The sequence below is a fragment of the Vulpes vulpes genome, chromosome 15 (genome assembly GCF_048418805.1).
Source record: "Vulpes vulpes isolate BD-2025 chromosome 15, VulVul3, whole genome shotgun sequence".
Taxonomy (NCBI): Eukaryota; Metazoa; Chordata; class Mammalia; order Carnivora; family Canidae; genus Vulpes; species Vulpes vulpes.
This window is the reverse complement of record NC_132794.1, coordinates 78,516,246-78,539,077: the sequence shown is the minus strand read 5'-3', so window position 1 is coordinate 78,539,077 and position 22,832 is coordinate 78,516,246. Positions and strand designations below refer to the sequence as shown.

The 22,832-nt window shown below is 47.4% G+C and overlaps 1 protein-coding gene across 3 annotated transcripts in view; it reads left to right on the top strand.

Moving 5' to 3' along the window:
- Positions 1 to 22,832, top strand: part of TMEM273 (transmembrane protein 273) — a 39,670-nt gene that overhangs the window by 9,128 nt on the left and 7,710 nt on the right. For 2 of the 3 annotated variants that reach the window (XM_025989760.2, XM_072739281.1), the window contains exons 2-4: positions 17,660 to 17,713; positions 18,584 to 18,724; positions 19,954 to 19,984. In XM_025989760.2, coding sequence (XP_025845545.2) covers positions 17,660 to 17,713; positions 18,584 to 18,724; positions 19,954 to 19,984 — 226 coding nt within the window. The remainder of the gene's footprint in view (positions 1 to 17,659; positions 17,714 to 18,583; positions 18,725 to 19,953; positions 19,985 to 22,832) is intronic. The other variant, XM_072739282.1, reaches the window with a different exon arrangement.

The window sequence follows — 22,832 nt, the reverse complement described above, 5'->3', positions numbered from 1 at the left end:
TTCTTCCTTCTGAAGCTGTCATTTATTCCCTTAACCTTTCCTCATGATCTTTTACTTGTTTTTCTCTTTTTTTTTTCCTCAGCTTCCTTCCTTGCCATCAACTTGTCTTCTATATCACTCACTCTTTCTTCTACCTCATTAACACTCGTTGTTAGGACCTCCAGTTTGGATTGCATCTCATTTAATTGATTTTTAACTTCAGCCTGATTAGATCTAAATTCTGCAGTCATGAAGTCTCCTGAATTCTTTTGTTTTTTTCCAGAGCTACCGGTAGCTTTATAATTGTGCTTCTGAAATGGCTTTCTGACGTCGAATGGTAATCCAAATTCTGTAATTCTGTGGAGAGTGTACTGTTTCTGATTCTTTCTTTTGTGGTGAGTTCTTCTTTCTAGTCTTTTTGCTCTGTGCAGAACAGCTGTATGAGTGGGCTGAGTCAAGAATATCAACCACGACCTAAGTAAATTTCACCCTAGATGATTCTTGTTATAAGTGAACACCCTTCTCTGTGTAGCTTTCCAGCTGTTCTCTCTTTAAATCTCAGGTCAAATTTCAGGATTGTTGAAAGTTATCTAGATAAGTTGATGAGGCCAGGTGAGTTGAGGACCCCTATTCCTCTGCCATCTTGCCCTGCCCCCAGTTTTTTTCTATGTGAAACATCAATTGTCTTAATATCATTTATTGAACCATCTTTCCTGTCTCCTCTGCTTTACAGTGCCTCTTCTAGTTTATATGCATTTAATGTATGTTTGAACTGTTAATGGGATTCCTATTCTGTGCCACTTTTTCTGTCTGTGTTGAGTCCTGCCACACTCTTGTATTCACTGCAGCTTATGAATTTGATAACTTATAGGTAAAATCCCTTCCCCTCCTCTGCCTTCTTCTTCGTCACTTCCTCCTCCTCCTTCTTCTTCTCCTTCTTCTCTCTTCCTCTTTGACATTAAACTTATCTTGGCTCTTACTATACCTTCTCTCTTATGTGTAGATTGCTTTCCTTGAATGCATCATAAAAGCCCACTTCCTGAGAACTGATTCTGAGCATGGTGCCTCACCCAGCACTCTAGGTAGATCTCATTTGTTTCTCACAAATAGCCTACAAAGCAGATGCTCTTATCATCATGCTCATTTCACAGATGAGGAAATTGAGGCACAGAGTGATAAAGTAGCCTACCAGAGGTGGGAGGCAGTGTGGTATTAGAGCTAAAAATACAGCTTTACAGCATCAAACTATAACAGGTGAGTGAGAATGCTGGGATTCAAATGCAAATAGTTTGATGCTGTAAAGCTGTATTTTTAGCTCTAATACCACACTGCCTCCCAGCTAAGAATAGAAAGTAGCTTCATCATGGAAAACTGACATGACTTTTTAAACTGTTCTCTCAATCTTTTATTTCAGGATAGTTTCAAACTTGAAAAAAAGTTGCAAGAATAATAATATAAGTGTCCTTTAACACCTGTATGATTTGCTGATTTCTTAATCAAGAAATCTACCATATCTTATGTCTCTAGAGAGATATAAAACAAATGAGGCTATATATACTTCTATATATAGAAAGAGATATCTTTTCTTCAGAGCCATTTGAAATTATGTTGTATATGTCATGTTTTTTTAAACCCCTAAATACATTAATGTGTATTTCTTAAAAACAGAGACAATGTCTTACATAACCACAGCACAGTTAGCAACTACAGGAAAGTTAACATTGACGAAACACTTTCACATAATCGATCACAGTCTAATATTTTCAGTGGACTTACCAATTCCCTTTATAGCCTTCACTGTGCTCAGCAAAGGAGCCAGTAGAGGGGCAAGTGCTGCACTTGGTGACTTTGTTTCTTTAGCCTTCATTACTTGAAATGTCTCCCTAGCCATTGTCTTTTATGCCAATGATATTTTAGAAGCTTCCATCTCCTTTTCTTTCATAGAAAATTCCTCATTTTGAAGTTTGCCTGGTATTCTAATGATTTCAGTTATCCATTCTGCAGTAGATAATGCATAACTGCTCTTGGGTCCTTCTCAGGGCTTCACATTTGGAAGCAGAAGATAGCTATCTGAGAAAGACTCATGTTCCTTTGACATGATGATAAAAAGACTTAAAGATAGATTTTGGATTATGGTTGTCACAATTTTAAATAAATTATTTTCCACTTTACCAACCAATCAATATTGTTAAATTTTGGTAACATATTGCTATAAGAATAGCTATTGAAAATATCTGGTGAAATTTCTAGGCATGTTCTTAGAGGTGTGCGTGCACCTTCCTTTTTAAAAGACTGCCAGATAAAATATTCCTATGGACTCTTAATTCCAACCAAAATCTCAGCCATCTGTCTCCATTTTAATTCTGTTGGAAACCACCCGCTGAAATCTATGTATTATTATAATCATGATAGTAAAAGAAATACAATATCACTGTAATTATGTTCCAGTGCCTAAAACATTCTTCATTGAAAGAGCCAGAGTTATTGAAGAGAATGGAGGCTTCCCCCCATCCCTTAATTTATAATGAAAAGATGGCAGAGGCCGGGGTAAAGAGAATTAAATTCGTTTTTATCTTACAAGTCAAAGTCATCACTTTATTCTTTGGCTCTTAGTCCCTGAGATCTTTGTAAAAATATTTCCTGACAGCTTTTCCCCTGTTTCAGATTCCTGCCAAGACAACAGTTCAGAATCATGCAGTGAGCAGATTCCAGGAAGAAAGAATTCTTGACATGTTAGTTTTTTCTTTTGCTGTGCAACAATTTATCACAAGTGTAACAAAAGAAAATAAACAGTGGGGTTACTCAGAAAGTCAGCAGAAGGTAAAGGAAGAAGGGAGGACCCCAGGAAGGGGAAGAGAAATGTCCTCTTCAAGCCAGAATTCTCTCCGTGACTTTTACCCTTTTCCTTTTTTTTTTTTTTTTTTTTTGTATATATTTTTTTATTGGAGTTCTATTTGCCAGCATATAGTATAACACTCAGTGCTCATACCGTCATGGCCCCCCCCCAGGGCCTGTCACCCAGTCACCCCATCGCCCCACCCACCTCCCCTTCCACTACCCCTTGTTCGTTTCCCAGAGTTAGGAGTCTCTCATGGTTTGTCACTCTCTCTGATATTTCCCACACATTTCTTCTCCCTTCCCTTCTATTCCCTTTCACTAATTTTTATATTCCCCAAATGAATGAGACCATATAATGTTTGTCCTTCTCCGATTGACTTACTTCACTCAGCATAATACCCTCCAGTTCCATCCACGTTGAAGCAAATGGTGGGTATTTGTCGTTTCTAATGGCTAATATTCCATTGTATACATAAACCACATCTTCTTTATCCATTCATCTTTCGATGGACACCGAGGCTCCTTCCACAGTTTGGCTATTGTGGACATTGCTGCTAGAAACATTGGGGTGCAGGTGTCTCAGTTTTTCCTGCATCTGTATCTTTGGGGCAAATCCCCAGCAGTGCAATTGCTGGGTCTAATTGGTTTGCTTGGATTTTCCTTTACTATTGGAATTTTAAGAGTTCTTAATACATTCTGGCTATGAGTCCTTTGTCAAATATGTGATCTGAAAATATTTTCTCCCAGTCTCTAGTTGGTGTTTTCATCCTCCTTTTGTTTTTCACAAAACAAAAGTACTTAATTTTAATTAAGTCTAATTTACTGATTTTTTTCCCTCTTACAGATCACACTTTTGATAGCACATCTAAGTTTTCACCACTCACTTGTTAAGTCTCCAATATTTTACCTTCTGTTTTCTCCTAAAAGTTGTCAACTTAAAAAAAAAAACTGAGCTAAAATGAAAATAAAAGCATTGATTGGGGACCTCCTAATTATAATTCAAAAGCACAGAAGATTTGGGCAGCAATACAAATAGTGTGGCTGCCTCCCCCACCCCCTGCCCGCCAGGGGACAGAAGTCAAGGGTTCCTAAAGACAAACATGCAGGATTGCCTGTATGTTGTTTACAAAGAATTTTGATTGGTGTTGGCAGCAGAAAAGTAATATTGACTGAGTATAATTGGTTGCTAAGGTTATCACTAAGCCTTCTCTTAGTAAGTTGTAGGTGTTGGGGCTGAATCCTTGCAATATTTACAGGTTGGCCCAGTTAAAAAGTTAATGGGCCTACCCAGTAAGGACGTGCATAAGGTGCATAAGGTCCATCTCCTTTAATGGCTTCCTGGTTCCCTTGACATAAACCACTCCATTTCTATTTCACCTTTTACAGAGTTGTATACTTTATATTTAACATTTAAATCTATGATCCACTTGGAGTTTGTTTGTGAATTTAGCTCAGCATACTTTATTGTTGTTGTTGCTGCCTATAGACATCCAATTGCTCCAGCACCATTGGTGGAAAAAAGCTATTCTTCCTCTATTTAATTAATTTTACTCCCTTGTCCAGTCATACTTGTATGGACTATTTCTGGGTCATCTTTTCTTTTCCACTGATGTATGTATCTGCCCCTCTGCCCATACCACACAGTCTTGATTTCTGTAGGTATGTAAGTTTCAAGGTGGTAGAGTGATCCCACCTACTTTATTCTTCATTTTCAAAAAAAGGTTTATAGCAATTCTATTTCCTTTACCTTTCCATGTACATTTTAGAATAATCTTATCTACAGCCACAAAAAAAAATCCTGCCAGGATTTTGATAGGAATTACATTAAATTTATAGATCAATTTGGGGAGATTTGACAGCTTTTCTATTTATTAAGATTCTTTTTTTGTTTCTCTCATCACCATTGTGGAATTTTTAATATGTGAGACCTGTACCTGTATTAGATCTATACCTAAGTATTTTTTGAGAAGTGATAGTAAATTGTATTTAAATTTTCTCTATGTGTCATTGTTGGTATATAGAATTATAATAGATTTGTGTATGTCAATCTTCTAATTTGTCACCTTAGTGAACTAGCTTACTAATTCTGAAAGTTTTTTTTTTTTTTTAAGATCCTTTAGGATTTACTGCATGGACCATGATCTACAAATGGTTGTATTTTTCCCTTTTTGAATGGTATGTGTTTTTTATTTCCTTTTCTTGCCTTATTGGACTGGCAGGAACTTCCAGTACCATGTTGAACAGGTAGAGTGGCAACTTTAACTTGTCCTTGATTGTAGTAGGAAATCATCTTATTTCTTACAATTAAGTATGATGTTAGCTATAGGATTTTTTGTAGATTATCAAGTTGAAGGTGTTTCCCTCTTTTCCAGTTTTCTGAGAATTTTTGTCATAAGTGGATATAGAATCTTGTCAAATGCTTTTCCTGCATCACTCCGTATGATCATGTGATTTTATTTTTCTGTCGTTTGTTAATGTGGTGGACTGCATTGATGGATTTTTGAATATCACTCCAGCCTTGCATCCCTGAATGGGCTCCATTTAGTCATGATTTATAATTTTTTTTTATTTTGCTGAGTTCTACTTGATAACATTTTGGTAAGGGTTTTTGAGTCTTTATTCGTAAGGGACACTGGTCTGTAGTTTTTTGCACCTTTTTTCTCTGGTTCTAATGTCATGGTAACGTCGACTTCATAAAATAAATTAGGAAGTGTTTCCTCCTCTTCTATTTTCTGGATGAGGTTGTGTATAATTCTTGTTAATTTTTCTTTAAACATTTGCTAAAATTCTCCCCTGAAACTATCTGGGTCTGTGAATTTCTTTTTTGTGGTTTGTAGATTATGAATTCAATTTCCTTAATAGTTATAGAGCTATTCAAAGTATCTATTTCATACTGGATGAGTTGTTACAGTTTCTATTATTTGAGGAATTGGCCCATTTATCTAAATTACCAGTTTTTTTAAAGACTTTATTTATGAGAGAGAGACAGAGCACACTGCGTGCATGAGCAAGTGCTTATACATGAGGGGAGGGGCAAATGGGGAAAGAGAGAATCTCAAGCAGGTTCCCCACTGAGCATGGAGCCCTTCATAGGGCTTGGTCTCACTACCCTTAAATCATGACCTGGGCTGACACCAAGAATCAGTTGCTTAACTGATTACATCACCCAGGTGCCCCTAAGTCACCGGGTTTTTATGTGTAGAGTTGTTCATAGTATTCCTTTATGACCCTTCAGATGTCTATAGGATCTGTAGTGATATCTCTGTTTCAATTCTGCTATGGTGTCATCTCTCTTTTTTCCCTTGTCAGTCTTTTTTTTTAATATTTTTTTTCTTTATTTATTTATGATAGTCACAGAGAGAGAGAGAGAGAGGCAGAGACACAGGCAGAGGGAGAAGCAGGCTCCATACACCGGGAGCCCAACGTGGAACTCAATCCTGGGTCTCCAGGATCACACCCTGGGCCAAAGGCAGGCGCCAAACCACTGCACCACCCAGGGATCCCCCCTTGTCAGTCTTATTAGAGGTTTGTCAGATTGATCTGTCTTTTCAAAGAGTTGGATTTTTTTGTTTCACTCATTTTTTCTATTATTTTTCTGTTTTTAACCTCATTGACTTCTGCTCTTGTCTTTATTATTTACTTTCTTCTGTGTGTTCTGGCTTTATTTTGATGTCCTCTTGGTTTCTTCAAGTGAGATATTAGATTACTGTTCAAAGACCTTACCTCTTTCCTAACATAAGCATTTAGTACTACAAATTGCCCTCTCAGCACTGCTTTAGCTATGTCCCCAAAGTTCTGATATGTATGTTTTCATTTTCGCTTAATTAATAAATATTTTTATTTCTCTTGGGACTTCCTCTTTGATCCATGAGTTATGTAGAAGTATCGTTAGTTTCCAAGTGTTTGGGAAATTTCTTGTTATCTTTCTATTGTTGATTCATTGTGATCACACTTTATATGATTGAAGTTATTCTAATTTTGTTGATATTTGATGCAGAATATAGACATCTTGATATATCTTACATAAGTGCTTGAAGAGCTGTATATTCTGCTGGTGTTGAATCCTGTTGCTTGATAGTATGGTTGAATTTTTTAAATTTCCTTACTGATTTTCTGTCTAGTTGTCCTATCAATTGTTGAGAGAGGGCTACTGAAGCTTTAACTACCATGCATCTGTCTATTTTTCCTTTCAGTATTATCAGTTTTTGCTTTATATATTTTACAACTCTATTGTTTGATTATAGGGATTTAGGATTACTGTGTCAATTTGGTGGATTGACTCTTATCATTATGTAATGTAATATAATACCACATAATATCTCTGGGTCTAATGATTTTCTTTGTTCTGAAATGTATCTGATTTAAATATAATCACTCTTCTTTCTTTTTGTTAATGTCTGCATGGATTTTTTTCAATTCTTTTACTTTCTAGCTATCTGTATCATATTCAGAGTGAATTTCTTGTAGACAGTTTATAGTTTAATCATTTTCTTAATAGACTTTGCAAACATGTTTTTTAATTGGTGGATATAAGCAGTTCATGTTTAACGTAGTTCTTGATATGTTAGAGCTTTCAGTCTGCCACTTTATATTTTGATTTCTCCTTTTTCTCTGTTTTTCATTTCTCTTTTTCCTACCTTCCTGTGTATTACTGGAACATTTTTTAGAATTCCATTTGATTTGCCTATAGTGGTATTGGATGTACTTTCAACTGTTGCTGTAGGTGTTACATTATATATACATAACACACCACCATCTATTGTTGTCAACATTTTAACACTTTGAGTGAAAAGCAGAAATTGTGTCTCTGTGCTCCTTTCTTCTCTTTAATATTTTCTCTACATATATTGAGAACAACTTTAGACATGCTATTTTTTAGCCCCAAACTGTCAAACATGATTTAGAAATCTTAGAGAAGAATAAAAGTCTTTTTTATTGACTCATATTTTTATGAGCTGTGTCAACCATGCTTCGACCTCAGGCTACATGCTGCATCCAGTGGAGGGGGGGTCCCAAGGTCCTCAGGTAGTTTGCCTTCATCTCTCCAACTTTCAGAATCTTCTTATGTTTGTTTGTTTTTGTATAGTATCTAGGTTTTAAGTTATATTTAGTGAGAAGAAATGGAAGTCTGAAATGAGTTTTTAAGAACCTGGTAGATGGGTGATTTGGAGGAAGCACTTTGAGGAGAGGGGTATGGGTTACTTAACATCTCTCAGACACACAGCACTGATCCTGGGGGATCCTTGGGGACGAAGATGCCCTGTGGTAAAGGCAGGAGAGGTGACCTCAGCAAAGTGCCTGCTGGGAAATCCCCATGGTCCTTGAACCCTGGGTGGGAGCTGACCTGGCTGTCACACAGATTAGCAGACTTTTTCACTCATTTCCAAATTAAACCACTTGTGTTTCCTCTCTAAAGTCACTGTAAGCATCTCTGTCACATCCAGACCCTCATTTATCCTCCAGAATTGCCTGAATTGCTCCTTTTATTAAATTTGATTCCATTAAATAACGGGCTAATGGTTCTCAGTAAGATGAACTGGCTTGCTCTCTCCTGCTTGTCTGAACAAAACAGATGAGCAGCTGGGGAATTTCTGCCTGGAACCTGGCTGTACCCCCTCAGAAACCCATGCAAACCTTTGGGCCATGCTGTCAAGGGCTTGCTGTCCAGGGGAAGAGGTAAAGGGCCTGGAGCTAGGCTCTTGGGCCGTCCTACAATACTGGGACACATGGACATTTAGGCTTTCTCTTTTGTTAAGCAAGTATTGATTTTTATCAGGCTCTGCTATGACACAAAGTCAAGGCCCTATCTTAAGGAATTGACATTCTACAGGAAGGACAGTTGCAATGTGGTGTGTTAAGTGCTGAGATGAAGGAAAGCTGGAGCGAAATAGAGAAGTGCCTGACCCAAACTAGGGTGTCCAGGAGGGCTTCCTGGAGGAGGAGTTCTACTGAATGAGAGTTGATTACTCCCTGCCTGGCTAAAATCCTTTTTAACAGCTTCCCACTGTTGCCAGGAGAGACCAAAATGTTTACTGTGTCCACAGGTACCTCTCCTCCAGCCCCATCACGTGTTCCTTCTTGTGCTTTGGCTTTCCAGCCAAGTGGGATAGGTGTCAAGTTTCTGTCTAGCTTTGAAGCCTTCTTTTTTTGTATCATCTGCTCCTTGTGGGATTTGTGCTCCACCTCCCTAGGGCCCTGGGAGATACTCTCTCAGAGAGGTCCTCACAATCCTACCAGCATATCTGTCTTTACGTCTGCCTGTCTGGGAGAGAAGACAGGCTGGATTTATCCAAAGCCACACTTGCAGGGTCTGCTGGCCTGCAGGCCTCATTGCACACCTTATCCCCACTTCCCCATTGGAGGCAGCATGTGGCCCGAGGTCAGAGGCTGTGGTTGATATGCTGGTGTCTGTCATAGCTTGTAGTCGGCCCATGCTTGGCCCCACAGAAAACAAAACAACGTTGAATGGGGATGAGCCAGGGAAGGCTTTGGAGACACTCAGAGAGGGTCCCGGGCTGACCTTGGAACGCTAAGAACAGAGATCCTCTCACGGTGCAGATGAGCCTAGTCATTGAGCCACACATGGAACATTAAGAAACTACGGGTGACTCAGAGCCACTGTCCCACCTGTGTGCCAGTGTGAGACCCTTTCCTGGAGGCAGGCTGACCCAGGTTCAAACCCCAGGACTCTCCTATTCAGACATGTGACCCTGAGTTGGCCTCTCACCTGCTGGGGCTTCCTGGGAAAAGGAGGCTGAAAGACCCCTGTCCCTACTCTGGCCTTAAAGGGTCCCCACGTCATTCATACCTTTATCCAAATGCAAAGAAAATTTTCTTTTCAATCTTGTCATAAAGTGTTTCCAAAGTTCAGGAACAGGGGCAGCACACACTCATAAGGGAGGGGGATTTGTCTGTGCTGGGAGTGAGGGTGGTATGTGCAGGGAGGAAACCCAGCTTTGTGGGGGCCTGGGAACGAGACAGCAGGAGAGGGACTGCTCTTATTTGAGTGACCAACAGGCATTCCTTGGCAGATAACCAGAAAAATCTCACTTCCTTCCTCCCCTTGGTGAGCTCATCTGGGAGGCATGCCTCAGCATTGGCCAGAAGTACAGCCAGGAAAGTGAGGTGTCGAGCAGAAGGCCAGGTCCTGAAGCCTGCCGCATCCTGGCATTTGGGAGGCCAGGCCAGGCCCTGCCTCCTCCTGCTCCACCCAGAAGATCAGCCAGGCCTTGGGCCCTTGGGAGGGTGAGCTTCCCCCTCGGAAAGATGACCCGTGGGGAATGGACTGCAGGGCTCTGGGGAACAAACAGGGCTGGGCCCTGCGTGGGCGGGTCTCTAACTTTTACATATTTAGACAGTGGCATGCTCTCAGCTCTGCAAATGTTACAGCTGCCTTAAAAGAAATGCCTGACACAGACCCTGACACACAGTAGGGCTCAGAGAGACCCTCAGTCCTGGTGGATGGAGGCAGACGGTGTGGCATTGCCAAGGCCCTGGTGCTCTCTCGGGCCTTCCCCAAGGGCCAGGCCAGCTGTCATCCCACAGCTCCCCCCCACATGCTTCCCTCAGCTGGTCTCCAAGGACTGCAGAGGAGTAGAGCTTCTCAGAGGCTGAGGAGCACAGTATGAATATTGCATGAATAATAATAACCCCACCACTTAATGGTTATGCAGCGCTTTCCCCTTCCACAATACTTTACCATCATTAATTAGTTATTCTACATTGCTTCCAGCCTCCCCTGCTCTCTGCAAAGGCAGTCTTGCACAGGGGCCTTCCCTGGTCTGAAGCCCAAGGCTGAGTGTGTGGGCTGCCCCCCACCTGGACTCACACAGCTTTCTGGAGGCCTCCGCTCAGTTCTGACTTCTGGTAATGTTGACGGGGAGGACAATCTCCCTTCTGACCTGAGTTCCTGCCCAGAGCTGCTTCCTAGCATGCTCTGCACCTCATATACCCCGCGGCCTCTAGGAAAGCTGAGGACACCCTCTCAAGCGGCTGAGGGCCGGTGGAGGAGAGTCCCCTCCTGCACTTCGGGCTGTGCCCACACACCTTCAGGGCATCTCGGAGCCCTCTGAGTGTGATTCGGCAGGCTTCCTGTGGCCAGTCCCGGGGCAGAGTGGCCACTGAGCTGGGGGTCATGTCGTGTCTGGTCTTGAGGCACTGGCTAAGCAATGACAGATGGAGACTCACATGTTCTGGTCTAAGGGTCATTCCTTTCCACTCACCATGGAGTCAGGCATATTAGGCATTCACGCTCCTACGGAGACATTCGAAGATAAGCCAACCCCCTCAACCAGTGCGTGTAGAGTTAGCTGGGTGTTCCTTCCAGTCCTGCCCTCCCTGGACACCACCACGCACCCCACCAGAGCAGCCTCGGGCTCCCCCTGCTTCCAGAACTTCTGGCTCCCAAAACATTCCAGCAGCAACCCTGCTAGGTGTGACAGCGTATGATGTCACCACCTGCTGGCCAGCGTGGGTCTGGGATGCCTGGGGGCGTGGGGGGCGGATCCTGCCCCTTTCAGGACCACTCCCCATTCCTGGAGTGCCTTTGGTTCTACCTTGGGCCAAAGCCGGCTCCCTGCCTCCAGCCCCTCCATTAGCCTGGAAAGGTATTGATCAGTTTGGCTTCTGTAGCTGAGTGTTTTAATCCCATTGTGAGAATCTTTAAGAATTAATTAGCAAAGATTGCTTGGGAAAAACAAAGTGGGCACAAGTTTTGGTACAGTCTGGTCAGCCACCAGGATTATTTTCCTCTTAATTATGGTGCTATTTCTGGAAGCTGAAGGCATGTTCCCTTGCCTTTCATAGCCTCAGGTCAACCTCTCTTTCTTTCTGGTGGCCTCTGGATTCTAGTTCCTGCTCAGGGCAGCTGTGTCCCAGCTAGCTGTCCTACCTTCATCCTCTGAAGAACCCTGAGAAGCCTCAGTTTGCTACCCGCCCCCCCTTGCTACTCTCTGAGCTGCCACCTTCTTTCCCAGGCCCGGACTCCTGCTCTGGCCTCATGGCCTTTGCTGGTGCCTTTTCGTCTGCCTGGACACCTTCCCTGCCTGGGCCCATTACATGGCCCCTCTCTTCACTTCTCCTTTTGTTTTTAGTTTAAATACTGCTTACTCTCAGGGTCCCTCTCTGACTCCCCCAGTCTAGGGTCGGCACCCCTTGGTCCTCCTGGCTGGCTGATGGCTGTAGACCTCCATGTATGACAGAGACACTGGGTGAGGAATTCCCTGCTCAGTGGGCATGTTGGGGCACCAGGGCATATGGCTGGCGGAGCCAAGGGTGCTGAGCTGGATTTAGGGAGCTGATGGTCTGACTCGGTGTGCTCTCTGGCTGTGGACGGAGGCCCCCACCTCACCCCTGAGACATCTTTGCTCTGCTGCCTAGCCCCTTGGTTTTCCTTTCACTTTGTCTCTCTGGAAGCTGCACGACTCCTGCAGGTGCAGGGTCCCCCTGGGTCTAGGGCCTTCCCAGGGAGGCAGGGAATACCACGGTCCTGCGAGAGGAGCTGGGCTTGGCACTCGCAGGTGACCGCTGCAGTCTGCCCAACAAGATGGGAAGGTGGGATGGAGCCTGAGCAGTGTCAGGAGGTTCCCAGGCTGGTGGACAGGGAGTCAGAGGTTTCTGCACCTCACAACCATGCCAGGGGGAAGGCTTGAGACCCTCACACACAGCCAGCAGCCACAGGGAGGGTTGGTCACCCAGGCTGGCCCAGGGTTCCACTCAGGAGAGGACTGAAGGCTCTACCTGCATTCAGACCTCATGTTGTTTAATTTGCAGCATCAAGCCGCCCTCTGGGGGATGAGAGGGACCCCGGCCACTGGCCTGGTCTCTCTGAGAGGTGCACCCCGTCCACGAGCCCAGTGGAGGGGAAGGGAGAATGAATGGCTACAGCGCCCAGGCAGCTCGATCACAGGAGCACGCCTGTGTTCCGCCGGACCATGAGATCAGCTTACATTTCAGGGTGGGGGTGGGCTGGGGACAAATGAGCAGAAGAGGCTGTCTCAGCAAGTCCTTTCTACATGTTAGGGTCGTAAGTCCCCATTTTCAGATAAGAGGAGTGGGGCCCAGGATCAACCCAGGGGTGAAAAACAATCGGACTGCTCCCTTTCCTTCTGCACTTGCAGTCCCTGATACGATCCTTTCCCCCAGTGGGATGCTCGCTGTGCTCTACTTGATCTGGGACCTCGGGCAGGGAAGACAGAAGCGCCCACAGCAGTGGCAGTCATGTGTGTGCCACGTGTGTTCTGTGCGCACCCCATGAGTGTTTCCCGCCTCAGAGTTACAGGAGCAATGGTCACTCATTTCTCCGTGGCCAAACTTGACCTCCTTCTTGAGCCCTCAATATCATTCGGTCCTGGATACTCAGTCTTATCACCCGAAACCACTTCTGGTTTTATGCTCCGGAGATTTGGGGTCACTTCCCAGTTAGTTCAAGGTTCTATCCTCCCAGCTTCTCTCTGCATCTTGCAGGAAAAGAAACTAGTTCCAAGGAACCTCACGTATCATCCAGGTCCTAGAGAGAAACTGCTTATCCTGAAGTATATATTCTTTGTGCCACAGAATGACCTGCCAGACAGCATAAGGGGAGTGGGGGCCGAGGTGCCACAATGTGACAGGGGTGATCCCAAACACTGAGGCAGGGGACTTCCAGAAGAGGTGGATTTTTGCTAAGTGTTACAGGATAAGTAAGAACTTTCCACAGGAACAAGAAAGGCGCTGCCTCAGACAGCTCGTGCCAAGGCAGAGGTGCAATGATTGCTTCGCTTGCGGATCCTAGTTGGATTTATCAGAGGTTGTGTTGTAAGCAACTTGTTCACAGCTGGCATTCTCTGCTCCCCTCTCTGCCTTGCCAACCTGATTTCTGGTAATGCTTTATGAAAGACCTGCCACCTAAGTCATCAGCGCTCTTCTGATTGTGGATGACCGTTCCTTAGCTTGGATAAGATTAAGATAAAGAGAGTGTTTCCTTACTAAGGTGACTGGTAAGTCATGAAGAGGTGTTGCAGGCACAGCTGGATTCAGGCACTCAAAACCTTTTTTGAAGACTTGGTCTCAGCCTGACCCTCATCTGTGGGGGCTTCAGTCCCAGCAGCGTCTCTCCTTTCAGTAGGCCACTCTCAGCCCCACAATTACCACATTCTGGAAGATACTCCTGTTTCCCCATATTTCCCTTGAAGTCCCAGAGTTGAGTGTTACTGGCCTGAAATGGATCTCCTGCCCCACCCCTCAAACCAGTCACTGCTGACAGGAAGATGGAATATGCTAATTTACCAGATACGGTAGGTCCATGTATTCATCTGGGAGCCTGCCCTCGGGGGAATCACATGGAGATGGTGACCCAAAGGAAAGCCAAGGTACTTCTAGCAGCCAAGGGGTCAGGGGAGGTGTGCAGGCCACACGGCAAGTATCCATTCTACATGCTCCCATTCAGACTTCCTCTATCTAGTGGAGACTGAGGTTTCCAGGAAGGTGCTGGCTGTCATCCATGACACTCTGATTTTTCCTTCTGTCTCCCTTGTCACTCCATGAGCTCCTTTATGGGGACAGGGGACTTGGGTTGCTCTTGGATGCCCTATCCAGAGCATACTGCACGCACTTCCTGATAGTGTTAGATGATGGATGCCTGTCTAGACTCTTGAAGCCCCTTCCTCTGGCTAGGAACGTTAGAATCCGTGAGATCTAAAGTTAGGAGCCATTCTGCAATATTTAAGTTCCAAGAAGAAAATGACCCGGCATCAATTGACAAATACTTAGGGCAGCTTCTCCTTATTTTTAGTTCAGATACTTATAGAAAGACATCTGAGTGCCCGCACGCCCACCACCCCACAACTGGAACCACATAGCCCGATTCTGCCCAAATAAGGGTGGTGAAGCATTCCAGCTCCTGTTGAGGGCAGGCCCAACAGGTGTCCTGGACAGTACAGGAAGTCTGGACGACAGGGATGGACTCTCAGTGAGTCGGATTCCAACTGAGATGGGGCAAGGCCATGCTGCACCCGAAGCTCTCTTGTAGGGAGCAACCCTGTAGCTGCTTTTCCCTGAGGAAAGAGGGACATGCCCTCTCATGTCCCAGGGGAGGGGACCCTGGAAGCCTCAAGGTCTTAGGACCATTTACTCTTATAGGAGGCTTCTATCCTGTTTGGAAATCACTTGCGGAAGCAGGCTGTGCTCTACATGACTGGATTAGGAGGGGCTGCAGAGAGGAGGGCTGGAGACAGGCTCTTTTTTTTTTTTTTAATTGTAATTTTAAGAACCATTATTTTTTTAATAAATTTATTTTTTATTGGTGTTCAATTTGTCAACATACAGAATAACACCCAGTGCTCATCCCGTCAAGTGCCCACCTCAGTGCCTGCCACTCAGTCACCCCCACCCCCCGCCCACCTCCCCTTCTACCACCCCTAGTTGTTTCCCAGAGTTAGGAGTCTTTCATGTTCTGTCTCCCTTCCTGATATTTCCCACTTATTTTTTCTCCTTCCCCTTTATTCCCTTTCACTATTTTTTATATTCCCCAAATGAATGAGACCATATAATGTTTGTCCTTCTCTGATTGACTTACTCCACTCAGCATAATACCCTCCAGTTCCATCCACGTTGAAGCAAATGGTGGGTATTTGTCGTTTCTAATGGAGACAGGCTCTTTCAGGAGGGATAGAACAGCACCCTTGGGCAGCAGCATGTTCAAAGGGGGCATGCAGAGGACACAGGTACTCTAGCCTCAGATCCTGTACTTACAGGTGCCTTTGTGCACCTGAAGAAAAGGCACCATCCCCAGACAGGTGTAGCCTAGGTGTCTCTCTGGGCACACAGGGAGACTATGAGGGTGGAGACCCAAGTAGAGGCAGCCCTCTGCTCTCTGTGCTGCAGCAGCCAGGGCTGGGCTCTGGGACCTCTGCTCCTGTCCCCAGTGCCTGGTTCCGTATGGGCACTTTGAGGAGTGCTGACAGTCAAGTTAGGTTTGGTCAGCACTGTGCCCACTCTCCCCTGAGTTGGAGAGTCTGTCCTCTGGTTGCTAAGCTTCTGCCTTCTGTTTGCAAGAGAACTCAGAGAATCCCAGCAGGGAACATGCCCTGTGACTTCCTCCTGGGGCTCTTACAGACCTGAATGCAGGAGTACACTGGAGCCCCCCCCCCCCCCCCCCGCCCCCGCCCCCGCTGTGCTGCTAGGGCCATCCATCCTCCAGCTACTTTGCAGAACCAGGGGAAATTAGCACTGGGGCTTCGCAGGGGGTCTATGGGCCAGGAGGGACTCCTCCAGCTCAAGACCCTGGTATGGGGGGGAAGGGTCGGCTGAGCTCACATGCTTATGACTGATCCTCACCCAGGGGCTTGTTAGAGCACAGGGCAGAGAAGGAGTGCAGGGGGAAGGCTGCAAGGAGGGAGTTCCCTCCCCAAGGAGGGGAAAGGCTGCCGCCGAGTGGCCATCTGGCTGGCTAGCAGGAATTACTGGGAAGGATGTGTCCACCGCCCAATTTTGTCTGCCTGCATTTGGAAAGGTGATCCCACGGAGGACACTCACTCAGTCCCTGGCCTAGGACATGGTGGGAGACCCTGAAGCCCAGAGCGCCTGTCTGGGGCCAGGGACCAGGAGCAGCCTCGGGGCTTGGAGCCAACACAGAATGAAACGTTATGATGATTCCTTTCCCACTGAACACATGCAGAACAAGATGTCCTCTGTAGAGTGTCAACCAACATGTCACCCAGGCAGCATTGTCTGTAGTCAGCAGATGTGGTTTTGGGCTGTCATTCAGTCCCCAATAGGTGGGGAATTGGGAGGTCAGCTTGTGTCAGAGCTAAGCTGGGGAAGATCTGGCCCCTCTCAGTGAAGTCACCCACTCCCTTTAAGAAGCAGGGGTAGTGGCACTTCCCGCTTCTGCCTTTGCCTGGAAGCTTGTACCTAGAACCAGGCTTGAGTCTCATCATCCACCCACTCCAGCCCAAGCCCCTCCACCCCTTGACCTCGCGGCCTGTGGCATCCTTTTGTTAGCTTCCTTGGACTCGAGTTTGCAGGGCATCACAGGTTCTCAGTGCAAGTGGCATGGCTCAGACCCTGGCCCTGTCATGTTCCACTTCCCTTGGCTTTTGGGCACATTATCAAGTCTTCAGTGCCTCAGGTTCCTCATTCATCACACGGAGATGATAATAGCACCTACCTCTCACAGCTGTTACTGCGAGTGGGAAGTGCATTCATGCAAGTGCCCCCCCCAGTATCGCCTCGAAGTGAGTGCCCAGTTATTGGGCGCCTTTGCCTGCAAGGCCTACAGCTCTGCCTTAGTTCTTCAACAGCCAATCTGCAGGGACTGTGGTCCCAGCCTGAGCCCCATTTCCTGATAGAAGCTTTCGAGCCCTGGCCAGAAGAGTGAGACACCCCTGCAGCATGCTCCATTACCACCATTTGTTTGGCAAACGTCCGTTAACACCTCCTTCGTGCCAGATGCCGTGTCAAATGCTGGGCGTGGAGCACTCCACGTGTTAACAATGTCACAGAGCACTGCTGTAACAGAGCACAGGGCAGAGAACCTAAGAGCTTCTCAGCTCTTCATCCATCAGCTGCATCTTCTGTGCTGTGCATGCCCCGTGGAGTGCTGAGACCCTGTGAAAGAGCTGGCTAGACTGAACTTGATGGAACCCTGCTCCCAGTGTGGGTGTGGAGGAGGTCCCCCTGAGGCCCCAGAACACTCTGCCTCTCGTTCCTGAGGCTGGAGGCCAGGTGGGAGAGGTGCCTGTGCCAGGCCTTTCAAGACTTGTGGGAGATAGTGGTTGGGGAGGGGGCTTTGGCCCTTGACCCCTAGTCCCATCACAGCCACCAGTTTTGTTCCAACCAGACTCTGGGTTTTCTTCCTTTGCAGATATTGGAGGAGCTCAAGTATTAGCAACGGGCAAGTCTGCTGGGGCAGAAATTGGTAGGTGGCCACCCAGCTTCCTGTGAGCTGGACTCAGGGAACAGGAGGGGGGCACTCCAGAAGGCAGGGGCAGGTGGGGGTATGCTGGGAGTGGGGCTGGCTTCCTGCCAGTCATCACAGAGCAGGGGCCGCACTCACTTCGAGACCTGCCGGGGAGCTAACACAGCTTGACCCCAAGGGTGTGGACCTGCTTGAGAGCCTCTCTTCAAAGGCCACATGAGTCATCAGGGCCACCCTTGTCTGCTCTCTGTAAGAGTGGCTCCGGTGCCCACAGCACCCTGCACTCTGCGGTGCCTCCAGGCCCTCCTTCCACCTGCACCCTCAGCTTCTCTCCACCTCAGGGGCTCACCCCAGCAGGCATGATGCAGTCTGCAGACTGGGGTCTAGACATCTCCATCCCTTCTCCTCTGGGAAGGCTCCGGGCTCCCATGGCAGCCCAGCCTGCACCATTGTTACCTGGTATTAGGGTGAGCTCCTGGGCACCCCAGCTCACTGTAGGGCCCTCAGGATGGAGTCAGATCTTTCCCTTTCCCTTCTGTGCTCACCACAGAGCAGGCAGGCAATTAGCACATACACGATTAATGAACTAATGTGAAGGTCAGTGAGGTAGGGCTATGAGAGGCGGAGAAGTGAGCCACCAGCTGCCAGGAAATGATCCCCACAACCCAAGAAGCAGGATCTTGTTCCAAGAGGAGGGATGGGGTGGGGGCGCGGGCAGGGCGCCAGTGTGCCCCTGGGCTTCAGCGGATTGCAATGCAGAATTTCAGAGTGACTTTGAACGTCACCCCGGATGTGAAGGGAGCTGTAGAAGACCTCGGCAGGGTTTGACAGACGTGGGCACCCATTGTGCAATTTCTCCCTGCCCCACAGACATCAAGTACGCCGTCATCGGGGCGGCTCTAGGTGGAGCCATAGCGGCCGTCTTCCTGGCCCTGAAGGTCTGCATGATCAAGAAGCATTTGTTTGATATCGACTCCTCCAACTTGAGAAGCACGACCCCGGGCTTCAATGGTAAGGGAGCGGTGACCCGCAGCCTGGCTGCAGCCTGCCCAGACCAGGAGACTCCCCTCAGGCCCCTCTGAAACTTAGCTGGAGAAAGACGGACAGGCAGGATTGAAAAGAAACACAGCGACCTCTCTATGTCTCTGTCCCTCCCTCACCCTCCTTTCTTCTCTCTCTCTCTCTCTCTCTCTCTCTCTCTCTTTCTCTGTACTTTTCCATTCCTAAGAATCAGATTTCTTGGAGAAAGGTGGGGAAGGAAGGTGAGTTGGCTTCAGCCAGAAAGATATATTCCTGTATCCAAAAATGTGACCAGATCAAATTGATCCCAAGAGGTGACGAGGCTGAGTGCATGGCGGAGGTGTTGTAAACTCTGGTTATATGGGCTGAATTGCTTTTTTGTCATAAACCGGGCAGGTTCTACTCGGAGCGGTGCCATGTCCTCTTGGTCCAAGCAGAGCTTACATGAACCCTGGCTTGGCTCTGGGTATCCTGTGGCAACTGTAGGGAAATACAACCCACAGTCAGTTTGTGAGTTTTGATAGCAAAATACGACATTGATTTGCATCCCCTTTCCCTCAAGATGGGATGGGACTTGGCAAAACTCATTCCCAGTCCTGGAAGCCTGCTTAATGGGATAATGATGGAGCTTTCCATGAAATTTTCCTGAGGATGAGGAGGAAGGAGCCTCACTGTGTCTCTGGAAAATGTGGTTGTTATCTGCAAAGATGTGCAGAAGGATAGTCTGGGGTGGGGAGGGGAGGCGTAGCCCTCAGAGCTTCCCGCGATGCCAGCATGTCCAATTATGCAAAGGGTTTAATTGGTCATGGGAGTTTGCTTACCATTATTTTCCCTACGAATAGGAGGGGAGAGGAAACAGCCTCTTCATCACACAGTGGGAGACATGCTGGATCCCTTTAGACCAAGAGGGCCCAGGAGCAGCAAGGGAAGGGGATGATGAGGAGTGATGGGGATAAGAGGGCTCCAGGGAAGGCTCAGTTCCACTTATGTGCCCAGCTACGCGGGCTCAGTGAGGGGACCTAGATGGAGAAGCGCCAACAGAGCCAAAGGAGAAGGATGAAGAGCACCCACTCAAGACCACCACCCCAGTGGTCCCGACCCAGGGAGGCTCTCAGAGTTAATTGAGTCAGGTTGGGTCTGACTCGCACCTTAGCTGGCACTGAGCGGGTCACATCATGATCACAGTGTCTCCTTTCTAATGCCCTGCTTTCTCTGTGTAGACACTGTCACCCTGAAGAAGAGAGTCCCAAGGTAAGGTCACTACCGTGGTAAGTGAGGGGTATTATTTTCCCTGCTGTTTTATTCATCGTGCTTCCTCGCCTGCCATCTGAGCTCTTCTCTCCACTCCAAAATGCTTCCTAGAAGACTAGAACACACTCTTCTCTTCTTCGGTTCAGTAGGCAGCAGTCATGAGTGGGGGGCCACAAGGCACATTAGCCAAAGGGGGCTTGAACCTGTTTCTGCATACCCTCAGTTACATTCTGCCCCACCTCCCACACAGAACCCCTAAGTACATTCCCCCCAGCAGTCAGAATGAGGTCCTTAGCCCCTGCCATGACCCACTTGAGAAGCCCATATGGTCTGCTCTGGGCTACCTGACTTCCCTGCTGGCAATGAGCCATGCTGGTCTTCTGCACAAAGACTATGTCCTCTGAGGCCAATCCTGCCTCAGGACCTTTGCACTTGCTGTTTTCTGTCATAGGAGATGCTCTTCTCCCAGATAGCTGCAAGCTCTGCCCTTCATTTTCTTCATATCTCTTCTTCTAGGCCACCATTTCATTGTACATGGCCTGTTTAAAATAGAAACCCTTCCCCTGATCATTATCTTCCCCTCACCTAGTTTTATTTTTCTTTATATTACTTTCTATCACTGACATTATGTGATATATTTATTTCTTTTTATGGTTTTCCCCCAAAGTGTAAGGTCCTTGAGGGTGGGATCTTTCTTTTCATCTTTGTAGCCCTGGCATTTAGCACTGTACCCAGAACAGAGTGGGTGCTTTTGAATGAATGAATGAATGAATGAATGAATGGGTGATATGGCATGGAGCAGGTGCTGAGGATTAAAGAAAGACAGGCTCCCTTTCAGTCTGCAAGGGAGACAGACACATCCTGGGTGCTCATTGCACAGGATTGGGGTCAGGGGAGTGCTGTGACACAGCTAAGCCCGTGTTGCCTTGTGCCTGGGCGATGCAGAGAGGTGCATGTTCCAGCTGGGAAGCGGATTGTCTGGAGGTGCAAGCAGCACTGCGATTGCATGTGAACGGATGGGAAGAAGTTCTCTGCGGGAAGAAAGAGAAGTGTACACAAGCAGACGGCCCCCTGATGGGTGCCCGTGTGCACATCCAGGGACCAAGCATTCCATGTAACAGGAGCAGAGGCTTCACATGAAGATCTGCAGAGGAGGCTGGGGAGGTGGGCAGTTTTAGTCAGGGTCTTGTATGCTAAGTGAAGGAATCTGAACCCTATCCTGAAACTTCTGGTCAGTCACCGATGGATTCTAGGCAGCAGAGGGATGGAACATCTTTTATGCTGTAGTGGCATGAAGGGGGGACCCCACTGGAGACAGGCAAGCCTGCCGGGAAGATCTTAGAGGGATTCAGACCTGCTGCAAGGCCCTGCTGGAGGCGGTGGGCTCAGGACCTGGCAGCTGAGTGAAGGGGCAACCAGCAAGAGGGAGGAATCCAGAAGAGTGTATCGTCTGTGGGAGTGGGGAGGCCCCAGCGGGGGAAGTAGGTGGTGGAGCAGGTTTGGGCAATCGGCAATGGGCTGTGGGACTGAGATGGGAACTCCTTTTTTAAACACAGTGCATCTGAGGCTTCTGCAGACTTCCAAGTAGAGGGGGTGCTCAGTAAGGGTTGGCATGCAGACAGAGGTCTGGGCTGAATGGGGTGGTGGGTTTTAGAAGGGACCTGGAGCATGGACTCGCCTCCATTTCCTCCCTGGGACTCACTAAATGCTGTGGCCTGTGCATGGAAGGAGTGATGGATTTGTGAGTGAACAGAGAGATGAGACAGATGCACGGCATGCTGTCCTCAGGGAGATGCCCTGGGGCTGAGCTGGAAATGGATTTTCTCCAGAAGTTCACTTCCTTGAGGATCTCCCCTCCTTCAGATGTCCTGGCTTCCAGGCCCTAGAGGGTGTTTCATCAACTCGGCCTCCAACCATTGCCCTTCTTCTTCTCTGACTCTCAGTGTCTCTCTCTCTCTCTGTCCCATCCTCTCCCCCTACACCCCCAACCGAGCTGTTTGGCCGCCCCTCAGGGGCCTGGGCTGGGGGTGAGGAGTGTGATTACAGAGACCGTTTGTTTAGCTTATCATACAAATCAGGACTTCTGGAGAGTGAAGAGGCACTGCTACTAACTGTGTTAGGACGATGTGCATAAACCTGCATAGTTCTAGGAAAACTGGAGCGTGTGGTCACCCTGGGTGTAGTGGGGCCGTGAGGCAGTGCTCTCCAGGCCCAGGAATGGCCACACGGTTCTCTTGCTAGCAATGTCACCTCCTCTGCACCTGAGGTTCTCATGCAGGGGAGGGATGAGTGACCAGTCCCAGGGGTCTTTTGGAAATGTGTGGTGGAACTGGGGACATTTACGGGCTGGGGGACCACGATACTGTGTGTCCTCTCTCAAACACACACTTATACATACACACCCTGACCCACCCTGGCTAAATTGTCACATTTGTCTTTATAGAAGAAATGTGCTAAACAGCTCTCAAGTGCCACCAAATCTGTGGGGCCACTTACAGAGAAAAGTAGAATGGCAGGTTGGCTGGCCCCTCCCTTGCCCTACCCTGAGGCACCTTCTCACTGGGGCAGCTCTGCTTCTTACAATCCTTGGGGGATTGGCATGGTGCCAGGTTCCACTGAGGGTGCAGCTAGGACCCCTTGCCAGGAGGACATCCTTGTCATGGTCACCCGGGGCAGCACCCCCATGGTTCGGGGCTGGGTGCTGATTCAAGCTCTCCCACTATAGGATCAAGGCAGACTGACCTCCATCAGGGGTTCAAACAGGGCTTTGGGCTTTAGGGGTATGGGTGGCCATGGACTGAGTTCTGGGATGAGAAGGATTAGCTCCTGATGAGGGGAAAGAGGGCAC